The following is a 22,181-nucleotide window of genomic DNA, read 5'->3' as shown; positions in this document are numbered from 1 at the left end:
GGGAAGAGTGACACAATATGCTATTTTCTTAACCATTTTATACAATTCTGTATGTTATAAATGTATTGTATTTAGAGTAATTTTCAACTAAAGCATTTGTTATGGAGGGTCGTTGTTGATAACCACAAAGCTACACAATGGGCTACTTGTTTTATGCCTTCTGTGGGTATCAAAACCCGAATTTTAGCGTAGTAAATCTGCAGATGTATTACCGAGACAGCGGTAGTTGTTGTAACCTTGTTTTTTTTTAATATAATAAACTACACAGCCATAAGTTCTCTTTATCATTTATCTATTTACTTCAATACTAAAGTAGCTAAAGGCCGACTAAAGCACAGGATCCTTTCTTCCCCTTCAATTATGGAGCCCTTCATACCACACGCCTTTGTTAATGCCAAGACAGGTAGCATTCCACCGTCTGTAATTACAAACTACCGACCACGATATATAATTTTTTTATGATTATTTTTAACATCAAGTATCCGATGCATATGACATGGTTATGTAACTGTTACTCCTACTACTATTTTACACTTGAGTAGTTTTGACTCTGGCACTGACTTTCCTCCGCCCAAGAATCTTCTTAGTTAATAATGCCCAATCCAATTTGCTTTAAGTGGTATTTGCTCTTTCAACATACATTAGTGCTCTTCCCGCCACTTTGTTTCCACAGGCATTCCCCCATTTCAACTGCTGTTCTCTTCTCTCCTTCCTCAATCTAGAATGTTATTTCACCTTTTTGTAAATAGGACGGTTTATCTAATATTAATATAATGTTATTTGCTCAAAAGTAGCTATGGGATTGATTAATCTTCCCAACTCGAGGTAGGCTCACCATTCTCGCCCTCATTGTGTTCATTCGAATAAAAAAAGGCTTTGGTTTCACGAGACAAACACGTGAAACTAATACACATACCGGAAAGTCTTGACATCTATCGAGTAATTGATCAGATGATACTTGGACACTTATCCGTATGAATATATGACTAGTTCTGAGGTTTCTGTTTAAATATTAAGAAAATAAAATATGTTGTGTTTTTTTTCTGTCAAGAGAATGAAAGCATCAACAATTACACGTATGTGTTCAGGTTTGATAAGTCCTGGTATTAGATAAAAGGCCACGTCTTCATAGGATATGGCAGACATAATGCCGTTGACGACGTGTGATTACATAGTTTTCTCCCGTTGTCGCTCTGGTTGCATGAATCACTTCGTAAGAAACGCTTATTGGTTGACTATTTCTTTTGCTTAATTGCAAAGTTAATTAAAATAATCATAATACTATACATTTTTTTTTCCTGGATATTTTTTGGGAGGGGGTAATTCTTCTGGTTTTCATTTATTTTCTGTCATGGACAGGTGGTTAGGGCACTCAACTCTCTGTTCCACCAAATATTTTCATCCGGTTTGTGTTTGTTTGGAATTTTGTGGAAAGCTACACGAGGGCTATCTGCGCTAGTCGTCTTTAATTTAGTAGTGAAAGACTGAAAGAGCAATCATGTTTGAGACAGGGATTCCAACCAATCGACCCTCGCAATATTTGCGAGTCATGAGCCCTAAACACCTCGCTATGCCTAGCCTCTTTTGTGCTGTGGGGGCGTTATAATGTACGTTCAATCCCACCATTTGTTGGTAAAAAAGTTGCCCAAGTGGCTAGTTGCCTTCTCTCATCTTTCACTGTTAAATTATGAAAGGTTAGCGTATATACCCCTCGTGTAGTTTCGCACGAAATTCAAACCAAACCAAATGTTGTTTTTCCTAGGCCCACTAGAAAAGTGATTTATATATGACTTTAGTGGGATTTAAGACCCGTGGTCCTCAGATTACGGGTCGAGTGCCCTAAGCACCTGGCTATTCTGGACCCAAAGTTAGCGAATACGGATTGTTTATCAAAGTTAGGTGTTATATAATATTCAATAATATGAATCTTAGAACATTCGTGGGAGAAAAAGAGAGAATATTGTTTGTTTGTTTTTGAGTTTCGCACAAAGCTACTCGAGGGCAATCTGTGCTAAGAGAGAGAGAGAGTATTTAAAAACTAATTCGTTGACTTCAAGTGGACTCAGAAACTTGACTAATTTGTACGTATGAATTTCATTGCTATTAGTCATAAGCCTAAGAGGATTGTGTTTTTATAAACTGAATGAAACTGTGCATTTACGTCTGTTTATCAGAAGATAACATTTACAGACTTAAATATTTGCTTTAACAGCTTTATTATGATCTCTAATGACAAACCTTTCTAACATAACGCAAAACAGTTGTTCAGAGTATCTCTTCACCCATTTTTACTAAACCTCGTTACAGAGTATACTAAAAATTATGATTATCCACAAGCAACTTCGAAATATGCGCTTACATTTGCTTCAAACCAGGTCGCACAAAGACAAGACATTCCACGAAACCAAATACTTCTTCAGAATATTTATTAGCTAATGTCGGGCACTCTTTTCTTATGCAAACACACTTCTTAGGCTCCAAATCTAAAATGGAATTAAAACAATCTATATTAATAAAACATTACGCCGAGTAAACATATGAGCCAATGAACACATGCAATTGTAGAGTAGAATTAGTCAAAATTATTTGTTCTCTTGACTTGGCAACACGCATGCTCAACGAAGACAATAACAATTTTATCTCCAACCGGTTTGATAAGCACTGGTATTAGATAAAAGGCCTCGTCTTCATAGGATATGGCAGATATAATGCCGTTGACGATGTATTATTACATATTTTTCTTCTTCACTCATGAGTTCATAGAATTACTAACTTACTAACATAGTTTTCTCCGGTTGTCTCTGTGGTTGCATGAATTATTTCGTAGGAAACGCTTATTGGTATGGCTCTTTCTTTTGCTTAATTGCAAAGTTAATTAAAATAATCATAATAGTTTGTTAGTTTTTTTGAATTTCGCACAAAGCTACTCGAGGGCTATCTGTGCTAGCCGTCCCTAATTTAGCAGCGTAAGACTAGAGGGAAGGCAGCTAGTCATCAATATCCACCGCCAACTCTTGGGCTACTCTTTTACCAACGAATAGTGGGACTGACCATAACATTATATCGCCCCCACGGCTGAAAGGGGGAGCATGTTTGGCGCGACAGGGATGCGAACCCGCGACCCTCAGATTATGAGTCGCACGCCTTAACACGCTTAGCCATGCCGGGCCGTTATAATAGTAAAAAAAAACAAGAACATTAAAATAAATAATATTGTGTTTTTAAGCTTTATCTTTATTCTGAATTGTTAATAACTTAAATAAATTTGATTATGATTACAATTTACTTACTTAATGTAGTTCACACCACAATTGGATTTCTAATCCTACTGAAGCTTAGCAGTTAGTCGGAAGGCTTATTACACAAACAGATTTTCGATACACGTAGTGGGCACAGTACAGATAGCCTATTGTGGAGCTTCGTATTTATCATCAAAGAACATATCTTAAACAGTAACATGGTTATTTCTAGCTGTAGATAGTTTGATATACAATTTCTGTATCCAACGAGTTCGGTTATAAGCAGTTATACATTTAATTATTATTAGATTATATATGTTAGATTATATATGTATTTATTTTATTTACATTTAGGTATCGTATAACACACTTTTAAAATGTTTCTCTTAAAGTTCACAGATGGTAGGGTTTGTAAATACTTAAAGGTGTGATGAAAAATGTGCGTTTGTTTCTTCAAGATGTTTTGTCTTTAACAATACAGTTTAACCTCGACATAAAAGTTCATGTTTGTATTGGTTAAATGAGTATATATTTGCTTCTTTGAGAAAAACATTTAATTTATAACGATTACTTTGAAACAAATAATAATTAAATCGGTTGCCATTGTTTTTTGTGATATTTTTCTTTAGTACACACTGTACTGTAACTTTCGTCTCGCTCTATATGTGTAAGTATTATTTTAAACACTTAAGTCCAGGGTGTGTTTATTTTTCATGAACTGCGTCATAGTAGCAACTGTTTACACATTTGTCTTTTGAAATTCACCTGTTTTTATTTTTGATCTTTCATAAAATATATGTTTCATTAAATGCTTTGTAACTTGTTATCTCTCGCATAAGTTCTTACAACCGTGTAATGCTAAAACCTGTTTATCTCAGAAACTGGATATATGATTCTAGCCTTTACAAACGTTTGTAAATGAAAAGATAAAGTCAAAAGAAGTTAAATTTCTAGAATATAATCTTAATTAAAGATTTGTATATCGGGAGTGGGTTTTAATAATACACTAGTGCGTATCGGGACTTCTCTCTCCTACTCATGGTAGAGCGCCATCTATAGTAAGCAACCACGCCCACAACTACTGCGAGAGAGCTTTTAAAAGACGCTGACGTCATGGTTGGTAGTGTATAGAACGTAGCGGGTGTAAGGTTCACTGTTGTTAACTGCAGAAACTACTCTGTGACGGAGATTCATGTCCTCACGAGGTAGGCCCCCATGCACGTGTGCAGTTCTTAAGCACACTACGTCATGCAATATGTGAATAACTGAAAGTGGGTACCCTTTTGAATGTAGTTTCGAGCTAAATTAGAAGTAAAACCGATATAGACCTAACACTAACTGATAAGAAATGTAAATGGATGTTGTTAGTTGATAGGGCAATAGACAGTTGGACGATAAAAGAGTCGCTTGAGGGTGGTGCCATCTGCTTAGTGTTATTAAACAGCGCATCTGGTGAACTAATGTCTCTCTCCGGTTGTGGGTTTGTGACGTTTAAATTGGTGGCAGTCTTTCCTTTGTCGAATACGGGCGCCTGTTAGGTAAGTAAACACTGACTTAACCACATGTTTAACGTTTTGCTCTGTTCCATATAATGTTGACTTCTAAATCGAACAAGTTTAACGTCATTGTTAAAACTGTTAAACAAAAATACTATTTGCTCAGTCAGTAACAGGAAATTGGTGGAATGGCAACCATATTACAATATAGAGGCAGGCTGCTTATGCTATCGTGTATCGTATGTGTATTTTTCAGTGGGTTTTTGAAGTTCTAGGGTCACATCACACGACAATTATAATGGATAAACACCCTTTTGTAACTAAAGAAATTCAATGTTTAAAAATATATTGCGATATCGGGAAATCTGACACAGATTTTAAAGTACTTGAAGATGCTAGGTTGTTGTAATATTAATTAGCGTTGTTTTATACTATAAAAACACTTGTTTTTTATTCTCAGAAACTAAGGTAAGAAATATATGTATGTAATATTATACATAAAATTTATTTAAAACTACGAAGTTACCATTTAAAAACATGGACGATTAAAAATCTTTTGTTGCATGTTCCCGGCATGGCCTAGCGTGTTAAGGCGTGCGATTCGTAATCTGAGGGTCGCGGGTTCGCATCCCTGTCGCGCCAAACATGCTCACCCTTTCAGCCGTGGGGACGTTATAATGTGACGGTCAATCCCACTATTCGTTGGTAAAAGAGTAGCCCAAGAGTTGGCGGTGGGTGGTGATGACTAGCTACCTTCCCTCTAACGCTGCTAAATTAGGGAGGGCTAGCACAGATAGCCCTCGAGTAGCTTTGTGCGAAATTCAATAAAACAAACAATTGTTGCATGTTATATCACTGATATTCTGATTGGATTGCTTTTTTTCTAAATAATTATATAATAAGACTGCGTATTTCAGGATATGATATGTAACGACTGATTCAGTTATGTTAAATTTAGAAGTGTGATTACAATACTCACCGATTAGTAACAGAACAGGCATTATTTATAAACATTTCTATTTTATCAAGTGTCCGCGCAGTGACGGGTTCTTACATAAAGCACGTGAACGTGATATCGCAATAGCCTATGGTAATAAACGAGAAAAACTGAAGTAGTAGCGCAGTCGTACTACATGTTCTTTTTAATGATTTGGCTCTAGTGCGTGTAATTTGATTGTTTCTAGCACGTGCAATTTCCTTGTTTGTCTTGACATCCTTCAGAGCTGTCAGTAAACTAGTAAATAATCTAGTCAGTAGAATAACGTGTATTATTTGTTGTTATATTAGCTTGTGGGTGTACCTAATTGTATAAGCTTGTAGTTTCCCGAAACGTTTCGTAAATGTTATGAGAAATACCCACAGAAAGCGGCTGTAGTTGAAAGGAACGAGTAATTTTGAGTGGTCGGGGAAAATGTGCAAGAATGTTTGTAGCGTGAGAGGATGTACGTGAAAAACAAAGAAATGTTTTGTTGCTAGGGAGATTATGAAGATTTGTTGTAACTAGTAAGGTATATAAATATTTGTTCTGTAAACTATTGATAAACGTTAAGTAGTCACAAGCTGTTAAAACTGTACTGTAGCTTATATAGATACATATACACCTAATAATCAGTGACCCCTAAATATTTTGTTACCGGACCAGATGATCTTTTTTTTCTTTTCAAATTGGCAGATCATGAAGGGATCTAACTGTATTTCACAATCCGAGTATATTTAGCATTAGGCCACGCCGGACCACAGATTAATATTTGCGTGATGATTAGAAATAATTTAACCACTAAAGTGGATCAAGTTTGACCATAATAATAATAAAACAAATAGAGTTTATGGTGTTCATTCCATAAAATATATTTGTATTTCTGTAAAACAAAGAGTAGTTTCAGGTTGAATAGGTGCATTCGAAGACTTTCAAATTTATATTGACCAATTGATCTCCTTGACAGTCGATCACAGATACAGAGTAGTTCTTCTCGGTGAATTGACTGCAGACATTCGATATGTTGCCACGTTAATTGACCAAGACTTAAAAAAAATGGTCAGTGATGAATAAGGCTTATAGTGGGCATCTTTGAGTTTTTGGGGTTTGAAGTTAGTGTTTGTATGGGCGTATGAAAAGTAAAAACAACAACAACAACAACTAAACTATACCCCTCCCTACAAGCACGTGTTTGTACTGTCTCCGTGTGTTAGCTGCTCATTACCGTCAATAAAATGGAAAACCGAACGAGATCGTATCTTTTGTTGTCATGGGTACTCTACCGTTTCTTCCACGTATACAAGTTAATTAGTAAATACTCAAGTTACAATTCATCTTTTCAATGTAGATTTTTTTGTATTGGTAAGCTACTTACTTACCACTGCTCACGTAAACATCGAAAGAAGGATTAACGTCCTAAATCCTCTGATATGTAATCGTTTAGGCAGAAAGTTACAGAAAATAATTTCATGTTGCAATTAGCTGAGGTCTACTTTAAACATTACACTGACTTAGGTGAGAATAAGAATAAAAAACAGAAACCTGTTTAAAACTTCTGTTACCTGTTTGCCAGTATTTGTAAGTTTGAACTACTGATCAGTCGGAAGCACCTTACTACCAACGTTAAGGGAGTAATTGCCACTCTTATAACGCCCAGACGGCGGGAAATATTTCGTGGTATTGCACGGATTCGAAAAGTAGATCTCTAACACAGAAGTAACCCACCTTTTCCTGCTATTGGTTTCACCAGTGGGAGACACATACTGCAAAGTGGTAGGTGGTCAGGTGTTCGCTTGTCTGGCATATTATTGTACATGGCGCGCTTTATTACGTATATCTCAGTATTGGTTCTATTTTCAGTTAATGTAAACTAATAACATGAAACTTCATCATATTTTAAGATGCCAATAACTCAAGAATATCTTTTTTTTAGATGGTTTTTTTAGATGTGCAATGATAAGCAGAATAACGATGTCTCTGAAATGCATATTTATAATTTCATTTTATAGAAAATGCAATAAATTATGCCATTTCTTTAAAAAGAATAACCGATTTATCTAGTTATTAACTCTGGAATATATCTAATTATGTATTGTATTAAATTTGTCTGTAAATGGTTATGTATCTTATGAGTGTTATGATTTACAGATTGTATGGTTGTTAGCCAGAAGATGAAACGTATATTTTAAATTATTTTACTGGTATATTTAGAGATTTTCGATCAAGATCTTAAGACACACGTCGACAATAATTGTATGGAAACTACAATCATCACATTGGAAGGAATAATAGATATGGCATGATGTTTGAACACTTTAACATATGACCACTATGGTGAATATCAATGTATTAAATCCCCAGAAATGTCATTTCAAAGCTATGCCTTAATCGTACCGTGTATTAAAGTCGAAATTAAAGATTGTCAAAATTGCTTACATGTTACCACTGTATATTCGTACCAATACATTAGAAGTACCTATTTACTTATCATTATGTTAACAAATGGAATACATAGTTACATCAGATATGCTTTACTTTCTATTTTTGTTTAAATTTGTCCCCACCGAAATGGAAGTTCTGAGCAAAATACACATTAAAGCGTACACTGCAAAATTATAATACATAAGCCTTTCTCTCTATCTTCTGGTTCGGCATGGCCAGATGGTTGATTAAGGCGCTCCACTAGTAATCTGAGGGTCGGGTTCGAATCCCCGTCACACCAAACATGCTAGCCCCTTCAGCCGTGGGGGCGTTATAGTGTGACGGTCAATCCCACTATTCGTTGGCAAAATAAGAGCCCAAGAGTTGGCGGTGGGTGGTGATGACTAGCTGCTTTCTTTCTAGTCTTACACTGCTAAATTAGGGACGGCTAGCTCGGATAACCCTCGTGTAGCTTTGCGCTGTATTAAAAACAAGCTCTATCTTCTCTATCAGTATATATATAAAACCCATTTTTATTTGAGCTGAACGTCTATCACTATTAGGAATACAACTTGAGTTTCCTAGTACTCTCTACTGAGTACCGAAATTCCTGGTAAACGTCAGCTGTTAGTGGTTGGTGAAGCTGATGACATCTATCGCTTGGTGGTGGAGGTTCTAGCAATCACTTGGTGCGCCGCGCTGGAATTGGAGCTACGAGTAAAGTGTGTGTGTGTGTGTGTCATCGTATGGTGGATATTCGTTTCAACGACACAATGGGGTTTCACATGTTTTTGAGATTTTCATTGTTTTATTTACATGCACTCTGTATGTCGAATGTAGTAATTTCTGTTACGGTCTAAATAAATTTTGAGTTGTGTAATGTAACTTTTAATATTTCAAGCTGAGAAAGTTATGTGATCACAGTAAAAAATACTAAAAGATAATCGTGATATTTACGTTTTTTGTTGTTTTTTTCGTGTTCAGCAAGCAGTCTTTGTTGCTATGGTTGGATCAAAAGGTCTATTAAGGTCTTTACGCTAGTATCGGATATTTTGCCACCAAAATGTAGTGTTTCAAACTTAGAATTGTTGCACAATGTTCGACGTGAATATGCAGGGATTGAAATTTAAGTATGATTTATAATTCCATAAAGTTTTTCTTTCATAAGAATGACTCTGTAGCAAGGGAGAACCCTCAATAGCCGCGGCTGTAATTAGATTTCAAATTGGTTAAGAGATGGAGCTATGAGCCAAAAGTTTGAACTTGTAAAATAAACAAACAGAAAACTAGGAGCCATTCTATGAGCCGCTATGTTGTGGATGAAAAGTTATTAGCTCCTTACAACGCTTTCCAGTAGCTCAGCGGTAAAGCAGAAAACTTATAATACTAAAAACCGGGTTGCGACACCAATGTTGAACACAGAACAAATAGTTCATTGTGTATCTTTGCTCTTTACAACAAACAATCTTTAATGCATGTGACATAATTTTCTTACAAAAACGCACATTTTATATCGTGACTACGAACAAGATTGGACTGTTTCAGGCTTAAATGAGTTTTACGGATCTTTATAAATCTATTGATTAAAATCATTATAATTAGCGAAAAAGTTCAGTGATCATTGCATTATTGGAGATGGCTGTTGACTTACTCGAAGTTATCACAGTTATCTCTAGACTGTAATTCACCAGCTGTTCAAGACTTTTGTCCGTTTAACGGTTTAAATAGTGTTGTATTTCACGTGACTTGGTCAACACGAATCAATTGCGCCATAAACATAAGTAACATAATTATTAGTTTTGTCGTCACGTGCGCGTAATATGTATGAGACATGCAGATAAACTAACATTTATGTGCGATCGTGCAAATGCATGATCTGATAATAGAATCATTACACGCACGTCACGGTATTGTGATTACGTTAATACTGCTTAACTGCAAACTAAAGTCGCTTGATATTGCGTTGAAGCTGAAATCTTGATAAGACACTGCAAGGGAATAATATATAGTTCTGTGTCTGTCCACCGGCGGTAAGTTTGTAGATTTACAGCGTTAAAATCCGAGGTTCGATTTGTCGCGTTGGACAAAACGGGAGAGGTCAGCAGTATTAATTAAGAGTTGGTTAAGGTTTTTAAATATCTAAGCACTCGTTAGTGAAAATAAAGGAAAATGTCAACCACACCACATCTACGGTAGTCAGTGTCAATGAGGTTTTTCTCACAATATCACAATTTCATAAGGCCGTATAGTATCAGTTGTATTTTTAGCCATTTGAAAAAAACACGTGTTAACTTAGGTAAGAATTGGTTGGGCAACATTATTTTATTTTAAAACTATTAATTTATTAAAATTGTTATTTAAATTAATTAACTTTATTTCGTTCATAAGAACTGTTTCTAGTGACACAGCGGAATTTCTGCAGACGTACAACACTAGAAACAGGGTTTCGTTACCTGTGATGGGTAGAGCACAGGTAGTTCATTTTGTAGCTTTTTGCTTGACCACAAACAAACAAACACAAGAACTTGTGAAACTGGAGCAAGTGTTCATAATTCCAGCAAAGTTTTATTTGATGACTCAGCAAAGGAATGGTCGTTAATAGTCTCCAAGAATGTAGAAGACAAAGCGTTCTCATTTGACACTCACCCACACACAAAGCGTTGTATATGAACCAAGTGCAGCTAGGGTCGATGACCTTTGAACATTTGTAAACAATCATAGTCAGAAAACGTTTGAAATTGATAAAACCTAAGAAATGATATTCGAAACTCAATGACTATTATGTTACTAGTACTTAGCCTAAAATCTGATGTGTAAACTGGCTTGCATAATATAGTTAGTATCATAACAGTCAATGTTCATGAAAGTTGATTGTGTAGATAACGCCTTGACTGCGACTACGTTTTTCGTATCGCAGTGTAACCTAGTATTGAAGGAAGGCCTTGTCGGTACTGTATATGACAGATGTAGTGTGTTTCATGCATTACAACACGTTCATCTTTACTTTCATTCATGAATGAAAATAAGGAAGAGCGTAATGTATAATAATAATAAATCAACCACACCATATCGACATCCAATACCGACGTGGCCTTTCGCGCAACTTCATGACCGTTCAGACCGGCTGGAATGCACCAGACATAGAAGTGTTTGAGACATTGTTATATAATAGAAAGTTGCTTGAAAAGAACTGCTACGGTCTAAATGGTTTAAATTGTTTAGACATAATTTTTTTCATAAATTTTACTTATGTCGATATTTATCAGAAGTAGGGTACAGATTTTTAACAATGTATTATATTATTTAACACCGATTGTTTGCTATTATTATTTAAACTATAGTTGAGAAAATTAGAAAAACTTGACTTGCATTTAGCAGGAATTTATGTGCGTGATTGTATGTACCCTTGCAGCATTTTCATGTTTGATGTACGAAAGTTTGGCTGTGCCATCATGTTTCATATACAAAAGTTTGGCTGTGCTAGTATGTTTTATATATTAAACGTAAGTTATTCTTTATATTCCATTCACTCACATTCGGGTTTATTTCCTTGACCTGTAGTTTGCATATTTGACTGAGATTAGAAGATGATTTTCAATCATTCCATAATAAGTGTAGTGATTTTAGTTCAACGAGTGTTTAGTTTCATTTTAACACTTTCTCAGATACATTTTGAATGGTGCAGAGAACAAATATTTTAAGTAATTATTTAGTCATAGAACCGTCAAGTTTTCGCGAGGAAAAACAGAACTTGTTACGAGTTGTACAAACGCATATGTATTGTATTGTGACAGGCATTTTAAGTTGTTAGTGGCTGTCTTTCTGTTAATATTATTTATTCTACCAAGTATTTCTTAGGGTAGAAAACTCAGAATTTAACCTGTTTTAGATCTTAGCGTGTGTCTGTTTTAATAATTACAGAAATGTATTTTCACTATTTGTTGCGTTTTTATTTTTTCATGTTAGTAATTTTATTCTACTGCAGTAAACCAATACGTTTAGACGTAACTGCTGTCTCGACTTATTGAAGTTATACAATTACTCCAGATTCTTTTAAATGTCCTTTACCGCATGTCGGTTGGTTTCGACATTTTTGTTAATGTTGGCCTCAACACGTGGTTTGAAGCCTCAAAGAAGGAATTAAGGTAAAGTGTTTTGTAACGGATTGTGTCTTAAGTATATTTCACGTGCTTTTTCTCGCCTATGGAAAGCTTTTCAGCTAGAAGGGAGAAACTTTAAGATTAGATTAACCCAGTCCCTTGTAAAGTACGTTTAAGTATCTGGAACTTGCATGTTCGGAGGCGATGTTATTTGGCCATGAGGGGCGAGGGTCTTTGTCCTCCGGCGAGAACACAATTATTCTTGTAGCGTGGGTTTGATCAGCTCTGAAGGAGTTTTTAATTTATTTAGCCGTTGCTCTACGTTGGTTTAATATCAGTTGTTCATGTGCTCTGAATGTTATTACATATTTTTTGTTATTTTTATCATTTGTCCTCTAAAGATAGAATATTCAGTTATTGCTAGTTGAATGTATAACTTGTATGTATTAATAACCACAAATTTAATACAGACATTAAGTCTGGTATAAGCTTATTTCATTAGCTTTACTTACATGAATAATCGAATATGTTTCTTTTAAAAAAAAAGTTCGTATTAGCGTTTATACGTAAATTTACTAACTATAAATAAAGGTTCTTTCATATTCTGGTCTTCTCTTTGGACATGGTTTGGCATGGCCAGGTGGTTAGGGCGCTTAACTCACAATCTGAGGGTCGCGAATTCGAATCTCCGTTCCACCAAACATGCTCGCCCTTTCAGCCGTGGAGGCGTTATAATGTTACAGTCAATCCCACTATACGTTGATAAAAGGGTAGTCTAAGATCTGGCGGTGAGTGGTGATAGCTAGCTGCCTTTTATCTAGTGTTTCACTGTTAATAGCGCAGATATCCCTTATGTAGCTTTGCGCGAAATTCAAAAGCAAGCAAACAAACAAACAAACGTATCTATTGGACAATAACTCAGCTGCTCGATTATGTAACGTTAGGGGTTGATGACGTAGTACAGATGAAATCCTTTCAAGGATTGTTCACGACACATGCTGACTGACGTCATGTATTTTTTGGGTAACATTAATTCAGGGACCATCAAGTTCTGTTATGTGAACCTTTCGATTAGGTATAAGAAGATATGAAATATTTTAATCTAAGCGACTTAATAAACCGAACAAAATTTTCTCCTAATTACCCCAGCCTCAGCTTTGTGTTACAATGCACTAGTCCTAAATATCCAAGTCTCAGCTATGTAATACATTGGACAACTCCTAAATGTCTAAGCTTCAACTACGTCATAAATTGCCCAAGTTCTAAATGCTCGAGTTTCAGCTATGTAAAACGTTGGACGAGTTCCTTTCAGGTGTAATAACGCAAGGTCAAATTGTACTTGCTACACGTGCAAAATCTTGTTTTATTCAAACGAGTTAGTAAGCCACACTAATCGATATTGTATTCTTTAACTAGAATAATAATAATATAGAATTAAAGTCGTTGGCACAGAAGAAGACAGACCTTAGAGGTCGTATTGAAGCTTGGTGTCTGACGTATCAATCTTTGTCGTCAAACCTCTATGGCTGCCTTACATTTAATCGAAAGAGAATGACCATAGCTGACCACCGGGATAAATGAAGTACCAACGAGTTAAAATGTTAGTTTTCTGTACAGGAAATGGTATATTGGGCTAAACTAACATGAGAGTATAGAGTCTTAGGAAGTCAGTATTCATGTGGTTTATGCTGTGTTAAACAAATAGAGACTTTGACAAATTTAAGTAACCTTGTACGTCACTCAAAGCTCCCCTCTTTCTTTTAGTCAAGAACACTATACATTTTTTTTTTTGTACGAAGTTCCACTCATACTTGGAGGGCACGTTAGTTGTTTATATTGTTAAAGCCCTGTTTTATTATCGGTTAGTTGATCACTTGTGATGTGCTAAAGATTGTGCATGATGATAGAAATGCAAATAATTTTGTGTGTATCAGTTCTGTATGAGAATTGTGTTGTAATTAAACATTTACACGTTTTGTGGAAAAATTGGTATATGATGTTAAAACTAAACTACACTAATACTGAACCTTCTAAGCATTACTCTGTGAAATACAGATGTATGCTAATGTATCTAATGTAAACAAAAAGTTGTTTTACTAGGCACGTGTTTATGGAACGTAAAATAACTTTTTTTGTTTACAAAAACACTATACAAATTGTTTGTACTACGTGGAATAGTACAACCACACGAGTCTGTGGTGGATGGTGTATTCAACGTGTGTTTTATGTTGTTTTTCATTCACCCCAATAAGCCTATATTTATATCGTATTTGAAGAACATATAGCATTAGGTTACTAAATTATTCTTCTCAATTAATCGGCAAATCCTAGATTTTACTAGGATATACTTAACGATGTTAACACGTTAAACTCTTCTATTCCTTTGATTAGCTTTTCCTATACATTGTGTAAACTAAACGAAATAGATGATTAAAATTATATAATATGAAAAGAAACGACCGTTGCGACGAACGAGAATCCAAGCAACAATAACACGACGACAAAACTCACGGCATTAAACTCGTAAAAAAAACAGAATGTAATTAAATAATAGGAAAATTATGATCAGTTACAATGTAACAACTAAAGTCCTGACTAAAAATTCGAAGTTTATCGTTCAAATTAAAATTAACCTAAGAGACGGATTCAAATAAGTTAAAAGGTCAATTTAAAATCGCAGTAAACAAAGTATAGTATAGTAGACAGTTGCTTATTAAAGAATTAGGCCATAAACATAACCCAAAATTTATCGCCATAATTCAAATCCAAAATTTGAAATTTATTCATTGTGGAGTTAATTAACTCCAAAATTCAAGTTGTGTTAAGGTAACGAAGGTAAGCAATTCAGCCACAAAATCATAATATGAAAGCAGGATTTGGTTAAGAACAAAGTGATAGGTAACTCGAATTAATCCAGACGTAAAACAGACAACTTTAGCACATTCCAGAAACGTAACAGGAGGCAGTACTCCTTAAATCAGTAGAGACTATACAGTATCAAATAAAATCAGGTCAGTTATATTTGTCTGAAGTTAAGCACAAAGCTACACAATGGGCTATCTGTGCTTTGTCCACGACGGTTTCTAGCTTTGTAAGTCCGCAGACATATTACTGTGCCACTGGAGGGAAATCAGATCAGAGAGCGCAGTTATGATGATGGCAACAACAATTTAAAATAGGGTCAAAATGCATAGTAACTTGTGTGTAATCAAAACGTACTTAGCATATAAGCATTGTATGTGACACAATGCTTAATATAACAGGTAAGAGCAGGGGGAACCCCCTTCAAAATTCACGATTTAAAAACTTAAGTATGATCTATTTCAAACCGAAAACATGGTTCATAATACGTACTATAAAGTTATGAAAAGTAAAATGTGTAAAAATTACATTACACAGAATCAGGCTATAAATAAATATTATAAGCTAAACATGTTACACAGTTAGAATATAACTCATTGAACGGAACACTTAGAAATATAATTAAACAAACAGCGAACAGTAAATACGTTGTTTGTAGTTGGGCACAAAGCTACACAATGGACTATCTGTGCACTGTCTACCGTGGTTATCGAAACCCGGTTTCTAGCGTTGTAAATCTGCTGTGCTCGTGGAGGAAGGAAGAACAGTAAATAACATTTATCTAGTAAATCAAACCAACTTCAACATCAAAACTGGTTGCATACAAATATTTCAAAGAAAACCGGTATGGAAAATTAATTTTTAGGTAAAAATTAAACACAAAGGTAAAATAAAATAAGTATATGTAGCTTGGAAAAAATGGTATAAAACCATTGACATATAGACAAGAAAGAACATTACACATAAACAGTGTGTATATTTGGAAAAATATCTACAAATTTTTCCATTCGACTTGGACCTTTTATATGTTGGGTAGAAAACTTTAAGGATGCTATTGATTTATGGCACCTCGTTGGAAGCGCAATATTTTGATAAGCTGGGAGAGCCTTGGCTATTTTTATTCGGTATATGACGTAAGTCTGGAGATAGTGTGACCACTTAGAGTAATTTAATCTTATTATAATGAATAAGTATTTGATGATAAAAATAACTAGTATATTATTAATCTTTACCGTGATTCTGATTTGGTCTCCCGCTAAAATAAGGGGCTCGATTCCTCTCAGTGGGCCCCCAGTGGCTCAGCGGTATGTCTGCGGACTTACAACGCTAAAAACCGGGTTTCGATACCCGTTGTGAGCAGAGCACAGATCGCCCATTGTGTAGCTTTGTGCTTAATTCAAAAAAACATCCTCTCAGTGGACAGAGCAGACAGCTCGATATCGCTTTGTTATAATAAAAATGCAAACATGCGATTCTGATTTGTGACTTTGATATAATTTACAATAATTACACTTCACTTATTCAAGTTATTGTAGCTGTTTTTTGTGAAATTGGTGAAGTAAGTAGCAGCTGGAACACCGCTATATTTGTGGTATCCTAGTTAGGCTTATGAGTTTTAGTATGTGGTGAAATACCTCGTCGACAATGTAAATGGTGGATATAGTACGGTTGACTTATTGTTATATATTCTTTGTTTTCACTAATGGGTTCTTAGAAGAACTAATCTTTATGGCTGACTACACTCAGGATTGATTAATCAGCTGATCTCCAATATAGTGAATTGTTTAGCTCATTTTTATGTCACATTGCACCAAGCTACTCTACAATATAGTGCCATTTGGGGATTGTTAAGTCCACTTTTGTGGTACATTGAACTGTGTTCGAATGAATCATCAGTGTTTTATAAATCAAATTACAAATAAAATGATGAAACTCGCATAGAGTTTCTGGTGATGACGAGAAACCCACTTGAAATGAAAATGTAGCTTAAGACAACTTGTATGGTAATACAGTTGTTATTAAAATAAAGTAGAAACAACGTTTCGACCTTCTTAGGTCATCATCAGGTTAACAAAGAGAGTTTGCAACTGACCGTTGCTGGGCACATGTCTTAAGGACGAGAGTGTAAACGGATACGGGATCGCAGGGGGTGTTGCAGTTAGATATTAAGTTATTAATTAGTACAGGTATAAGGGTGCTCATTTATATTGGTTTAATTTTGGTTTTAGTTGCTGAATAAATAGGGATTTCTTGATTTTGTGTTTATTTATATTTATTTCCCTACTTAGTGTCTGGGTGTTTTCTATGGTTATGATTAGCAGTGTTCAAAAATGTGTGAAGTTGTTTTTTTTTGTATTCTTTGAATCTAGTTTCCATTTTTCTACTTGTTTCTTCAATATAGAAGTCGTGGCAGTTATCACATTGTATTTTATAAATAATGTTGGTCATGTGTTTGTCAGTGTAGTTTTTACATAGTATGGAGTTTAGTTTTGTACGTGGTTTTTAAATAAATTTGGTGTTTTTTGGAATGTTGTGGTTTGTTATAAGTTGTTTTTTTTTCCAAATGTTGGTTATTTTTTCGCTGATGTCAGGAACATATGGTGTGCAGCAGTGTAGCTTGTTGTATCTTGGGGCTTGTTTGTTTGTTGTTATCTTGGTGTGTGCATATAATTTTTTCAACGGTTTTTTGAGGAAACTTGTTGATGTTTGTGAAGTGTTGTTTTATTTTGTTGATTTTATCGTTAATTTTGTCAGGTGAACATAGTTTTGTGGCTGTGTTTATTTGGTTTCTTAATCTGTTGAGTTTTTGTTTTGTTTCATGTACTGAGTCCCAGGGAATGTGTAATCCAATATTGCTGATATTTCTGTGGATTTCTGTTTTGAATTGTGTATTGGTTCTTGAGATTTTGAGATTGAGAAATACTATTTGGTTAGTTTTTTCTTGTTCACAGTTGAACTTAATGTTAGAGTGTACGAAGTTAATGTGGTTGAAAAAACTAAATGTGTTTTCTGTAGATGTGAATGCAGCAGTTGTCAACATATCCGTACCAGTAGAATGGTGGGTCTAAGGCTGAAATAATCACTTGAGATTCAATCTGTGCCATAAAAATGTTGGCATAGAACTGGTGACGTGGGACTGCCCATACTTAGGCTATTTATTTGTAGGTTGTTTTGGTCGGTGAAGATGAAATTAGTTTTGGCAGTAGTGAATTATATAAGGGTTGCCAATTGGTTGCTGGGGATGTGTATCAATAGATTGGGGTCTTGGATATAAAGTTCTAAAGCTATCTTGGAGGCTTCACATGTGATGTTCACATTTCAACTTGCATTACAGCAAGTAATGCCCAGGATATCAATGGGTTCTTTAATTGCTTCAACACTCTTCTGGGGTTTTCATCTGATATCTCGCTACCTCTATGACCTGCAATTACTACTGCCGTATGATAACTCTCAGATTTAGACGTTCAGTGAAAGGAAAATTTCTTGCCTGCTGCTAAGAAAGCCCATAAGTAATAAGTCTGATGCCTTGCATCATGTTGAATCATGTTGTATTCCATGTCATTCTTATCTAATGTGCAACCATGCATTTTATTCAGTCGAGCGTTAATGGTGAAGATTCTTCAGTATAGGTAATGTAATTATCACTGGCATCTGTATCAAGAATCAATGGACAGTTGCTGTAGCTAGTTCAACAGTAGTGCATTTATTAAGGTACACTTCAGTGATCGGAAAGTTTATTGACATTTTCAATTGAAAACCAACTTTGGTGTTTCTTTGATGTGAATTTGTCCACAAAATATGCATAATGGGACATAAGACATAAAATGAAAATGTATCATTTCTTCATTGTATGATGGCTCCAATCATTGATTGCTGTAGTCATTGCGAACTAGTCGTCCCCAAAATGTTTTTGCACATGCATGAATGCATGTTTTTTTCCAACTTTAATTTCAATTTTTCCTCTTTTATAAGCTGGAACACCATTTTATAGCCATTATTAACTGAAATGCATAGTTGAATATCAAAATGTCTTCAGTAGTTGTTTTACAAAGTAATTATTGATGACGAGAAACCCACTTGAAATAAAAATGTATCTCGGAACGACTGGTATGGGTATTAACACTTATTGATAAGGAGATAATAACGGTTCGACCATCCTAGGTCATCTTCAGATTAAGAAAGGATATACATGTGTCTGGCAGTGGTCACTTGCAAACTCTCTCTTTCTTAACCTGAAGATGACTTAGGAAGGCCGAACCGTTATTATCTCCTTATCAATAAGTGTTAATACCCATACCACCTGTTCTGAGATGCACAGCTTTACAAAGGTTACTGGTTCCTTACACATGTTGAACGGCACGACACTACTTATATAGATTCGGTCCATTGGAAGATTGACATCAATTTCTCGTCAGCTGTCATTGTTGAACTCTATCTGGCAGTACCCAATCAGATGTAATAATGTGAGCTAGTTGAACCCTTGTAACTCGTGTAGACACGTGAGGGGCTTGACATGGCCTGGTGGTTCAACTCGTAATCCAACGGTCGCGGGTTCGAATACCAACCCCACTGAACATGCTCGCCATTTCAGCTATAGAGGCGTTATAATTTTATGGGTAATCGTTCCATTTCTTGGTAAAAGAGTAGTCCAAGAGTTGGCGGTGGGTGGTGATGACCTACTGCCTTCCATCTAGTCTTTTGCTGACGGCCAGCGTAGATAGCCCTCGTGTAGCTTTGGGCGAAATTCAAAACACACCAAGCTAGACTCTTGAGAAATTACAAATATACTGATAAATGGTATTGTGTTCATTTACCAGAAATCCATACAGAACCTCGGCAAATCTATCTCTTCGCCATAATTAGAGTCACTAGTGGTAAAGACGAAGCATCGCCAGAGAGGTGATACTTTCAATCAGTATTTTATCAATGTAAATTCTGGCCATATCTTTGGTAGACCTGTAACGAAGCTGTAGCAGTGAGTGATCGATGTTGCGGTATTCTAGGCCTGCTTCAACAACCTAGAAGACATCGATTGTGTGATGGAGTTGAGCTTTTCTGCTCGTATCACCCCAGTTTTTGTTTGCCAGTACGAAGTCTGCTGTAAATGGTCAGAGTTGTTCTTTCTTCTTTTATTTCTTTTCGTGTCTCGTGTGATCGTTCTTCAAACATGGCAGTGGCCATGAATGTTTCAGGGATTTCAACCTGTGACCTTCAGATTTCGAGCTGAACGCTTCACCACCTGGCCAAACTACGAGAAGACGCGAAATCAAAGAAATTAGCTTCCATAACTTCAAGTTTTCTGATAGTTTGTTCTACCTACCGTAGTTTCTAACTGGATGGTAAACATGATAGTAGCTTTTTTCATTCAGAGATAATTTATTTATTACACTTAAATTTCTTATATTTCAGAATGCATTAGGTGCAAGTTTGTTAACAGCTGAAGACGGATAAAATCGCATAACAAATTGCTCGCTTTCTTAGTTATTGTATTATGGGAAAATCCCTTGTATTATACAGTTATAAGTTTGTTTTTGTTGTTTATCTTCTCGATAGGGTACAGGATTACAGTGGGCAGTGAATCAGAACGCTCCTTCTTCAGTGTAATTACGTCAACTGTGAGAGTAAAAGTTCTTTCTCCTCCTGAGGGAGGAGTTGTGGGGTCATCATCATCATTATGTGGCAGCAGGACACTGAAGTCAATTGGCAGGAAAGATGCCATGAACTTGAGAGGTCGTTACAGCATTTTCGTGAACAGGCGACTAGGATACGAGGTCTACTGAAAGAAAAGGTAAGACTAACTCTTTTTCACATAAAACCTAGTGCGACTGAAGAACAATTTATATTATTTTATATACTTATCTTTATCAAATATAATTCATATTTCTTCTCACTTCGATTTATACAGACAAATAAACCTTTAAATAATCATGGACAAATAAGCTTTCATAAGGAGAAAGAAGTAAAGCATAAATTTACTTGCATTTCTTATGAAAACAATAATAAACTAAAAATGTCCTTATCAGTTTCGCCATGACTGCCGCCAGGAAATGACGGAGAAACGTACATTCCTAAAGAAAAATCAGTTAGTTAAAAAAATGTCCTTAGGACTGACGGCTTTATACGTTTTTCCCATAATTTCTAGTTTACGTCCATTGCTGTTATGAACACTTTATGACACGAACTAATTTTTCTGCAGTTTAATCCAAGATACGTTTAATTTACTTGTTATGTTGAGATATAAGATTTTTAGGGCTACCATGCTACTTGATTAATATGTATATTGCTTTCTCTAACTTCGTTTGCATTGTTTATAATTAAGATAAACTATTTGGTTTAAAATTGATAAGGTCGGGCGTGGGGTTAGTGTGTTGGATTGTGGATCCGAGGGTCCATGGCTCACGACCCATTATTGTTAGAAATGTTAAATAGTCGTATTCCATTCTTTGTTCTATAACTATCAAAGTCAAATGTATTATTTGATTAGAGTTGCCCAAGAGCACTTTGTAAGTGCCTTTGATTTGTCCCCCTCTCTTCTAGTGTATCAAATCAAAATTAGGGACCGCTAGCGAAGATAAACTTTCTGTAGGTTTTCTCGAATAGTAGAAAGAAACCTAAACTTAAAACTTTAATGTTAGGGTTGCGCAGTATACTTTTTTTTTTTACAGCTTTGTATTCTTTCAACGAACAACTATTAGGGAGTAGGTTAGTAACGCACAAGAAAATTTCAAGGTCGGATTACCTAGTTGGAAGAAAAAGTGCAACTTTTGTATTGACTTCATTCAAGGCGTTCATTCATAGCAATGTAATTCAGTACAACCGCAGTTGAACGAGTTTATATCTTTTATAATAGGAACACGTTTCGCATTTTTTGACGGGCTATTGTTTTTTCTTGTCTCGCGGTGATCCAGAGTAATCGAGAACTGCATTAAACTTTCTATTTGTTGATACACGCCAGAAGTGTGTACAGTTTCTGCCTGTTTTCAACCATCACGACTGTATTAATAAAAAAAAAAAAAAAATTGTGCTGATGGTCACGTACCAAATATTTATGGCGGTTGTTACGGATTTCATACGGAATAATCAAACG

The 22,181-nt window shown here is 35.4% G+C and overlaps 1 protein-coding gene across 10 annotated transcripts in view; it reads left to right on the top strand.

The window, feature by feature from the left end:
- The window catches only part of LOC143252370 (uncharacterized protein CG43867-like), a 409,800-nt gene that overhangs the window by 16,648 nt on the left and 370,971 nt on the right, over positions 1 to 22,181 (top strand). For 6 of the 10 annotated variants that reach the window (XR_013028962.1, XM_076504373.1, XM_076504378.1 and 3 more), the window contains exons 1-2: positions 4,350 to 4,777; positions 20,648 to 20,882. Coding sequence is in view for 9 of the 10 variants with exons in the window: in XM_076504373.1 (XP_076360488.1) it covers positions 20,769 to 20,882 (114 nt within the window). In the remaining variant the exon portion in view is untranslated. Of the gene's footprint in view, positions 1 to 4,331; positions 4,778 to 6,090; positions 6,244 to 20,647; positions 20,883 to 22,181 lie in introns of those variants that run through there. The other 4 variants (XM_076504375.1, XM_076504380.1, XM_076504376.1 and 1 more) reach the window with 4 other exon arrangements.

This window comes from Tachypleus tridentatus, chromosome 6 (assembly GCF_004210375.1).
Source record: "Tachypleus tridentatus isolate NWPU-2018 chromosome 6, ASM421037v1, whole genome shotgun sequence".
Taxonomy (NCBI): Eukaryota; Metazoa; Arthropoda; class Merostomata; order Xiphosura; family Limulidae; genus Tachypleus; species Tachypleus tridentatus.
Note: the sequence above shows the minus strand (reverse complement) of the source record. Positions and strands in the feature narration are given on the sequence as shown.